The sequence below is a fragment of the Pterocles gutturalis genome, unplaced genomic scaffold (assembly GCF_000699245.1).
Source record: "Pterocles gutturalis isolate BGI_N339 unplaced genomic scaffold, ASM69924v1 scaffold44307, whole genome shotgun sequence".
In the NCBI taxonomy this organism is placed as follows: domain Eukaryota; kingdom Metazoa; phylum Chordata; class Aves; order Pterocliformes; family Pteroclidae; genus Pterocles; species Pterocles gutturalis.
This window is the reverse complement of record NW_010114405.1, coordinates 49,491-59,863: the sequence shown is the minus strand read 5'-3', so window position 1 is coordinate 59,863 and position 10,373 is coordinate 49,491. Positions and strand designations below refer to the sequence as shown.

General features: G+C 35.9%; 1 protein-coding gene across 1 annotated transcript in view; it reads right to left on the bottom strand.

Moving 5' to 3' along the window:
- Positions 1-569: 569 nt before the first annotated feature.
- LOC104462736 (integrin alpha-8) overlaps positions 570-10,373 on the bottom strand; it is a gene marked incomplete at its 3' end in the record, with an annotated part of 59,282 nt that continues 49,478 nt past the window's right edge. Inside the window, exons 15-19 of the mRNA XM_010074805.1 lie at positions 4,188-4,243; positions 3,499-3,653; positions 2,227-2,364; positions 1,690-1,757; positions 570-717 (exon numbers count right to left, since the gene is read on the bottom strand). Of these exons, the coding sequence (XP_010073107.1) occupies positions 570-717; positions 1,690-1,757; positions 2,227-2,364; positions 3,499-3,653; positions 4,188-4,243 (565 nt within the window). The remainder of the gene's footprint in view (positions 718-1,689; positions 1,758-2,226; positions 2,365-3,498; positions 3,654-4,187; positions 4,244-10,373) is intronic.

Here is a 10,373-nt window from a genome sequence, read left to right as displayed (position 1 = left end):
TGTGGATGCCCCATCCCTGGAGGCATTCAAGGCCAGGCTGGATGGGGCCCTGGGCAGGCTGCTCTAGTGGTTGGCAGCCCTGCCCACAGCAGGGGGGTTGAAACTAGATGATCTTTAAGGTCCTTTTCAACCCAGGTCTTTCTATAATTCTGTGATTCTATTATTGACTCTGAGAGGTGGTACCATGGGATCCAAGGTTGGAAGCACACAGGGGATTCTGCACTATCACTCCCTGCTACTGGTATGGTTTACTGGTTTAAAATCTGAATAATGTGAATACCTCTAACCCTAGGAGAGATGTGACAGTATTTGTGTGGTATTGCAACTAAGTTAATAGCAAGGAGCTGGAGCTGAACTGGCTATGAAAAGAACGGTCCTGATCTTCACATCTTCAGGTCACATGGCTAATACCTGACCTGGACTGTATAAGCAAGGATAGCTGAGAGTCAATGGAATCTCCCTTCCTAAGAGGCACCTTTCTGCTTGCTGCTTTCAGGTGGTATAGCCTGTGTAGTTTAACCTTGTTCTCAGTTCTGCTTTATTATTGCTGACATTTGATTTTCATTTACCTTGTTGTTGCGTTCAACCCCAGTGTAATCCGCTTCAGGTGGAATCTTTATATGTAGCTCAGCTTCATAGGCTCCTTCCCCATCATTCCTTGGATTTATTATGAGCATGACACAGTTTTCTTCTCCAATTATTAGCGGATCTTTATCTCTATTCAGAACATACTACATGTCAGGAGTTCAAACATGGACAATTATGATTTATGCATGAATAAAGCAGAAGGATATTTTGCTCTCATAGCATGTGTTCTGGAAAATATTCTGTGAACACAGAATAAAACATTTTCCATAAAAAAATGACCCCACAGAAAAATATGTCAGCACCCGGGTAGGAAAGAGGTCAAGAGAAAACACTACCATGGATAATCAAATTGGACTGCCACAGAACTTGAAAGTTGGTTGTATAAAATTTCAGAGCCACTACCAACCAGAAAGAAGTATCTAGTGGAGAAACTACTTGCCACAGGGGCCCCATCAACATTGCTTTCTGGAGGGCACAAAGGTGGTGGGACTCCAGTTTCCCTGTCATGCCCACTGTAAAATGAACAATGACAGAAAATCTCCGGAGACCTGCAATGGCTCTTTTCCCTTTCCTTTCACAACTACGTACTGATTCTGATGGCACAGAGTCAGATAACTGTCAGAGGTTATGGTGGCAGTCCTGCTTGGCATATTTCTCCCTCCATAGGAGCAATTGTTGCCATTTTTTTGCAATTCTTTTGTTCTGATATTCATTTATTTCACTGTGTACTGAGTTCAGCAGAATTGTATCCCATGCTCAAAGTCACTGGCACATTGAAATAAACAAATTTAAAATCTCCTTTGAACAACAACTTGTATTATATTTAGCATTCAGAGAACTAGAATCACTCCTAACAAAGACTTGCAAACAATATATTCTATGTTAACCACTAAACATCAGAATGTGTCTGACAAAAAAACATTTTTAAGTGTTTTCTTGGTTTTCTAGATGAAATGGATGCGCAAATTAATATCTGGAAATCAGGTAATAATGAGTAGCGATAGCAGACAACAGAACTATGTTCTACATATTTCATTCTTTTAAGGCGGATAGAAGTGTGGATTTTGTTACATACAGCATCATCTATTTTATTTAACTTACGGTATAGCAGAAAGCTGCAAGTCAGGAATGCACAAGTTGTCCTCCCCGCAGTCAACCAGAATGTAAGCCTGTTTGTTGTAAAATAGAAAAAAATATAATACAGTTAGTACATGCCTCAAAGTCCAAAAAACTTCATTAAATAGCACTAACCTAAATGTCTTAAATACCACTAGCACTGCCCTGGTGAACTAATCTCTCTCTCCATTCTGTAAGTTCCCTTCCACATGAATACTGTTGGAGACTGTTTAGACTGTCAAGTATGTCCTTAGCAGAACAATATCATCTTTCAGGCTCTTTCCCACAGTAACTTTGCTTATATATTCTAGAATGCAACCAAAACTATAAACACAACAAAGTTTCGAAAATGCTTTAAAGGCCTGCCTGGTTCTATATTTATATTCCATTTACATTTTGAATTAATTAAATCCTTGTTGTGCAATTTGTGGGCATGATATTTTGTTTTAAGGATGATGACACACAGTATTTGTAAATGCTTTTACATTTACATACAGAAAATGTGGCATACAAAATTCATACCTGTTCTGTTACTGAGCTTTTCTGGTAATAGTTCAGTATCGGCTTCACAGTCAAGCTATCTTCAAAACTAGATTCATCCAAACTGTAATTCAAGTTTATATTGATGGGAGATAATTTATCTCTAAATTCTGTTTCATCCTGTGAATGACAATCACATAATAAAAAACACTGGTTTAATATAATTATTTCGGATTAGTATGGTATAGGCAACAGACTCAGACTTTAGTCTGTAATGACGGTAAAGATACGGTTCTTTGACAGCTCCTGGCCAAATTCTGGCTGTATGTAATGTCACTGGGAAAGCAAAGTGACTCACCAGTAACTGGCATGCCCAGAACACATTGTCTCCATAGCCCCACATCTGTAATAAGCTGGCTGAGCTGAGTAGACTCTGAATTTTTTCAAAGCATTGGCCTAAAATGAAGCTGTTTAAAAGAGACACACAGAACCAACTCCTATCAGCTACTGCCCTCCTTCCTTTCAAAATGGAGGGAGGGTGTGTGTGGATTTGTGGAGATAATATTGTTGGTTTGCTCCATAACCAAGAATTTATATGGATTAGCAATGGTGAAACTCCACCACCTTTATTGCCTAGACAGGTCCTTACATACTGCTGGAGACTGCTCCATTTCACCTCCCAGTTCATTTCTAGGACCAGCCTTGGAATCTGCTTCAATTGCATGAGGTAATTCCAGCTGCAAAGGAGTAATCAATGACCCTTTCTCTTTCACAAATTCAGTTGCACAGTTTTATTTTCTAAAAACATTTTTAAATATTCTAAAAATATTTTTTTAAATATATGCATTTTAGGACAATATTGCTGGTGACATGCCTTTAAAATATCTTTTGAAACTGAACTGGCATGACATTTAACATTTGTAGTTGACTATCCCACTGTGAATATTACAGTGAGAGCAATCTTGCATTATTGTATCAGGAGATGCACTATTTGATCAGAGTTTCCGGAAGAGCATGAAATGAGTGCATTTGTACACAGAGGAATTGTACACTCTTCTTCAAATGAACTTTTTCTTTTATACTTGCATTGACAAAAGATGAGTCAAAGATTTACATAGGAAGCTTTGCCTAGGTAGAAGAATGTTCTGGACACCCAGATGCAGCCTTTCTTATTTCACATTTCTGTAATTTTGGCATCCAAGAACAATGGAAATTGATCTTCCTTTTCCAGTGCCTCCTTTTTTTATTATTATCTTTAAATCCCTGATACTACGCAAATGATGATGACAGTCCAAAACATTTTAAACAACTTACTCTGAGATAAACAAGAAAGTCCTGGCAATGGAGCTGTTTCTGTCTTTCTATCACAATGGAGAAGTAATGATGGGACTGATGGTAATCAAAGAAGAGGGTCCTCTTAACAGTTCCTTTCTGTTTCAATGAATCTAATTGCAATTCACCTTTCAGCACTAAAGGATTGAAGTAAATAAAATATTTATTTATTTAACATGGAAAGAAAATATAGTAAACAAGTAATTATATATTATAGTTAATTACTTTAACAAAGTCTTCCAAGTAAAATTAATCCATGCTTTAAGTGCCTGTCTGTTTAGTCTGTTTAGCAGCAGACTAGTTTTTGATCCAAAGTATGGAATATGTGTAATTTAAGCTTTCTAATTTAATTTACAAGTCATACATGTACAGGGCTTTGACTTGTCTCTTTTTCTTCTTCTTTTTTTTTTTTTTTTTTTTTTTTTCCAAAACAGAACATTCTCCAATAAAGTACATTCTTGGTTTTATTTGGAAAGGGGCTTAAACTGAAACAAAAATCCTTTGAGCGAATGATACAAGCTTTGTGTTGTGTATATACATCTCTGTCTTTTAAACTGTATTTTCTTGCCTTAGGATGATCTCACTTCTATCATCTTTCAAGGTGTAAGAAAAAAATACATCTGAAATTGAGTGGGCCAGAGTAAATTATAGGAATATAAAAAATTTCTTACCTATCTCATCTGAAATACTTTGACCTTCAAAGTCTGCACAGACTCTTACAGTAAAGCTATATATAAAAAAGAAGAAGTAGTTATTAGCAGAAAGAGAGCTGACCTGGGAATCAGCAGTTCCCAAGTCATACCTTTGAAGTTTTCCTTTCCTTTTCATAAAAAAATGTTCACTGAGATTAGTATTTAGATAAGATACTCCCTAACTAAGTTAGCAAGTCTCCTAGGCTAGGGTCTGAATAACTTCCTGGGAAAGGTGCGGAGAAGAGTCTCTGTTCCCACTAATTCTTGAGACAGCCTACAGAGATCACCCTTCTAATACTATTGGCAAAGTTGAGCTCCTTATGTTGAGCTTCAGCAAACCACCTTTTATGAGGCTGTCTGCAGAATTCCTCTCTGGTTCATCATGGTCAAATAAGGAAAATCCTTGAGCACGTAGTCAACACCCAACCTGTTTTCTAGCAAATCACATCAGATAAGATGCCAATGTGTTCCACTGGCATTACCGTAAGACTTTCATGATTTCAAGAGGCTACAATTCATTCCAAACATACCAACTGAATTGTTCAGCTTTTGTTTCACAAGACTAAGCAGAATGTATTGTATTTAATTTGATAAATTTTGCAGAAGTTGGCAGGTTCATGACCTGAATCAAAGCACAGAGAAACTGGTTATTCATGTTCATTATTTAGTATGCTAACACAACACATTCTACACAATGCAACACATTATAAGTTAATTGTTTTTCATTTGCCTGCTCATAGTCTATAGCAAGCTTTTTTGAGCCTAGCAATATTCACATCACAATTATAACTGTATTATACAAACATCACCTCAGCCATAATCACTTATTTCTCATAATAACCATTTATTTCCATTTCTCTGTAATACAGGCAATAGATTTGCAGTTATACTCAACAACTGACAGAAGTCTTTTGCAGTTTTATTGGCTGATACCATCTAACAAGACTTACTATAAAAATTAATTTTAAAACCCTAAAATTTATAAATGTTTATAGAAAAGTTTCACTTTGTAAGGAATCTATGCAAGTTATATAAATATTTAACTGAATCACATTTTTAAAAAGCTTTCACAAATGACTTTGGATGCCTAGGGAAACTGCATCAAAAATGCTGTTTGTGGACACTATTAGCAGTGTGTACTTCCCTGATGAGTGACAAAGCAAGACATCTGTCACTGGACTGATGTTCTTGACGTCTGATTTTTGCTGTCACATTCCACAAGGACTTAGTTCTCCACACCATTATTCCCAAAGAAGTCCCATATAGTGTAACAAAACTGCTCAGGGGAAAGATTTGGGACTTCCTAAAACTTGCAAGTGTCCCTGGTTACCAATCATTCTCACAGAATATTTTCATGGGTTCAGAAAATGTTTTGTTTTGTATATGGAAGACTCAACTAAACATGGATTGTAAGTCAACACTGGAAGATGTGGAATCAGCTTGGGTTAAATACCAACATAGTTGAAATAGCCATTGCTCTTAATCTCCTCACTGCTGTTAATACTATAGACTATCTTCTCCGTGCAGTGGACTCAAAACCAGTAACATAACCTATAAAATAATCTGTAGTCACATTCTAATTGCATGTTTGCTTCCTCTGACAAATGTAATGGAACTGTGCCACATCTGGGATTCATGTAACTCTCATGACCTTATTAAACACTTTCCTCTTGGGTAAAAAAATTGCCTTATGCCATTAAACTCTATTTAACTGTAGCCTTCAAACGACATTACAGTCCATGCAGAAATCACAAATTTAGTCATATTCCTACTTGTTTACAATTATGAGTTAATAGATGAAAAACTGATTATTTCCTAATACCCAAGGTCAAGAACAACAAAAATGAGAAAAGCTTGTGTAATTGCATAAATGCAATTTAGACATCAGGCTTCACAGGCCAGTCTCACAAGTCATAGCATATGGGTGTATGTTCTCAACTGTAAACTCATGAACCGCCATCATGTGTTAAACTTGGTGATCTTGCTTTGGAGGTCTCACATAATTTTAGCACTGTCATGCTGAAAAAAAGGTTGAGTTAAAAATCCAGCTTGAAATGCTTTACTTGTTAAAAAGCACAATTTCAGTGTATGTTTAATTTACTGTAATGAATAGAATAATTCACCATACACACTTGATAACTGAAGTAATGTTCTTAAGTATTACTGTAAGAGCCAAGATTTAATACTTCCACTCCAGGCACAGCATATTAAAAAAGGGAACGGCAGTGCGAAAGAGCAAAAATCTGGGTTTATTCATCTCGTAGCCTCTGGCCATGAAAGCAGCAAGACTATGGGTTTAGCAGAATTCTGACACACATTTGTGATTTTATGGATATTTAATTCAGAAATAGTTCCAAAAACATCACAGACTACGATCACAAACCCAGACCAATTGGGATATGCTCATCACTTTGACAGGAAGATGCTGTGGAGATGTTGAGGGATGCTTTAGCTGTGAGAAAAAGAAAAGCAGAGGAAAAGACAGACCACAAAACACAACAGGAGTCTAAAAGATTTATGAGATTTAAGATTTGACTCCTAGGCACAGTAAGAAATATAGCAGTTGACCTTTTGAGTTTGCTTGTAGGAGCAATCAACCAAACAAGACAATTAACAGTCAAAGGAAGAAAACTTCAGCAGATAAGAAACAACTGGGAAACAATTAATCACCCTAAACTATATGAACTTCTACGTGCTATCCATTTTGCCTCTCTAAAGAGATCCCCACGTTGCATTTATTCTGCAGTGTCTGTCATCACTATAAACTCATGGCTTGAACAGTATTTGACTATAGCTACAAAACAGAGGGAAAGCCTTAAAACTGAACTAGCTTTTCCTGGTAATCTTGGGGCAACAAAGCAGTTTGTCTGAAATAGTTTTATGTTCTTCAGGTAGACATAAACATTTCTAATATTATTAGAAAAAGAAGGTTAAAAATATCACTTTTTTCAAAACTATTCGTGGCATAGATGTGTGTAGTCTCTTTAGAAGTCAAACCTAACTACCTAGTATAACCTGAAATTATTAATTCTTAGAAAATCAAAAAGTCAGTTATCCCCCAAATAATGTTTTCTGGACTGCAGTTTGTACCAGAAATAATTTATATTGGTCTGGCTATTCTAGCAGGTGATGAAAAGAAAGTGAAAAGCAAGGTGTTACCAGATCCTATCAGATGTCATTTATCATTGCTCACAATTTCTTTAGCACACAAGATTGCACATGGAAAGAAAGAATGGATAATGCCTTAGCAGAGAGGCACTTTTATCTTTGATGCTATGGACTTCCATTCTGTGTGAGACTGATACCCAACCTGCAGTCACAAACCTCTGCAGAAGAACAGCAGAAGCTGTTATCATCTACTGATAAATGACCTTTAAACAAATTGTTTTCTCTTTGAAGAATAATACATAAAAGCAAGTCAATATACTTCTATTATGAAATTTTAATACTTGGCCTGCTTTTAGATTTTTTTATGTTAAAGCCTAAGCCAGTGACCCACAATGACCAACATGGAGCTCTAATGCTGAAGGCTTTCCATGGCTAGGCTGCGTCACGTGGCCAGGCTGTGGTCACACAAGGGCTGCTAGATGCCTCAAATTACTGCCTCTTGGATACTGTTAGGGCTACTAAAACTAATACCATCAAATAATCCAGTTGCATTCCTGGCACAGCAGAGCTTCCTGGGCAGCAACTGTCGCCACCTGCCTACTTCCCTCCCGTCAGCCCCTGAGGTGTGAGGTATGGATCTTCTGACTCGTGGCCATATGACTTTGCTATTTGACTGCTGGAGTCATGCTGGCCAACAGTCTGGCAAATCTCAGGCAAATTCATCTCAACAAAGTACAAAGGCCCTCAGGCCCATACCCATGGGGCACCAATCACATCCAGCTTCAAATTAAGTCAATGAGAAAATAAAATATTAGCAGTAGAAAGGAGGAAAATTAGAAAAAATGTCCAAAAATTATACAGCTAGGAAGGGCTAAAACGTTATTATCTTTAGATTTTATATTTTTGATAGAAATTTTGTATTCAGCTTTTTCTGAAGTGTATGTAAAAATATTTCACTTACTGAATCTAGCTGACTCAAGATTATAAATATTTTATTACTGTTTTAATAATAACACATTTGGAGATAAAAGAATGACAAAAATTTTTCAAATTATATTTTGATAGTAGGAACTTGAGGATCAGAAATTTTAAGAAGCTTGCCCCCAGTTTAGTGGGTTTACAAAAGGCAAATCGCTGTGTTCCCTTAAGAAGCCTATGAGGCACATCTCATATTAGACAACCAAACCAGAAAACCACTAACAAATAAAAAAATATATTTTGCAAATTGACTTTTTGTCATGATTGGACACTTCTGTGATACTTAACTTTCGTTAAGTCAGGTAACTTCTCTAATCTCTTGCTCCTCTGCCAAATGGAAGTAACAATATTACACACTACCTTAAGTTAGTGAGAGGTTAAGTTAATTAAATTTGCACACATAATTTAAGCACAAAATAGCAAAAAAGTAGCTAATGGATAATCAGATCTCAAATGGTAATAAAAATAGCAATGCAGAGATAAATTAGACCTTTTGACAGCTGGAACCCAGTCTTAGACTTAGTAAATCGTATGATCTGAAAACGGCTTTTGAAAACTGTAAATGTTTGATTTATTTACCCCTTTTTACAGAAATTACTCTGCATCTTTCACACCTTGAAAAAAAAAAAAAAAGCCTTTTTACATTTCCTTTAATAGCTTCAAAGTTGCTGAATTTGTTCCAAATTTCTTAGTTTTGGGAACTCGGAAACAGTCACATTTTAAATATAGCAGAGAAAAAATTATATGTTTATAGAAGTTAAGGACAATTCTCTTAAGACCATGCATAAAAAATGACTTTTTGTGCATGTTTCCTCTGTGCTTCAACTTTCTAATTTATATCACGGCAAAAATAATATTTTTCTAATACTTGAAAATGTACAATAATCCACATTATTCATACACACACACACTTCCTGAAACTTTTCTGGTAGGAGGTTTCCTTTCATTCTCATTTTGCAGTGTCAGTCAGTAGACGTTTTATACAAGTTGCACAGCTGGCTAAGAGATACAGAAATCTATCCCATGGGACTGAGGAATTCTTTGCCTGTTGGAGTTTCGCTACTAATTGACTTCATATGTACGACACAAGCTTGTATCAACTAAGGAGAAAAATTATGGCATGGAAAATAGCAGCTGCTCTTCAGTTGCTTTGTAATACAAACTAATTCTCTAGGGAAGAGTATTTTAGAATAAAGCAGACAAATTAAATTATGCTTGTATCAAAACTCTTGTAGATATGAACTAAACATCCTCAGGTTTATTGTAAAACAAAAATGAAAAGTAATGAAAAAACTACATGTTAAAGGAGCATACTTTGTTTTTTCTCCAATTTTTAAACAATATCTCACAGCAGGAGTACTTTTTTAACAGAGGTGTTTTCATCTATTTCTCTTGTGCAAAAAACCACCTTTTTTTCTTTCAGTCGACTGTCAGTAAATATTATGGTTTTGGAATCTTTTCCATTACGGCATAGAGCATTCTTTAAAAGTCTTAAAAACTGAAGTTCTGAAAAAACATAATTTGGATGAATGAACATGGTTCAGCCCAGTGTCGATATTGTAAATTCTCTATTACATCAACTATTAAAACAAAAGGTGTTTGAATCAAAAAATCAGGATGGATCTTGATCTGGATCCTACTCCAGAAAGGCCAAGGCTTTTTAAAGTTCTAGGACAGCAGTTCTCCCACGTGCATTCTGCATTGCTCTGTAGATGGGCCATTTTCTACACAGGATGTAGAAATAAGGAACATTATGATAAACATGAGAAATCCCATGAACTGTAAAAGAATAAAGCAAAAGTGAAAATCTCTTGACAGCCCAATCCCGGATTTTCACAATCAGTAGATTTAGGAACTTCCTGAGTCACAAATTGCATCAAATGCATTGAAAGCCCATATATTTAGTGGTTTTAGTGTATCAGAGTTGAGTTAGATCCTTTATGCCTCTTAAATGAACTGCTTCTGGTCATGATTATTTTTTACAGTTCTTATTTATCAATTTGTTCAAAAAGTCTTTTGCTGACTCTTAAATTTGAGATTATTTTAAAAACTCATCTCCTATAAAAAATGTCTCCAGGG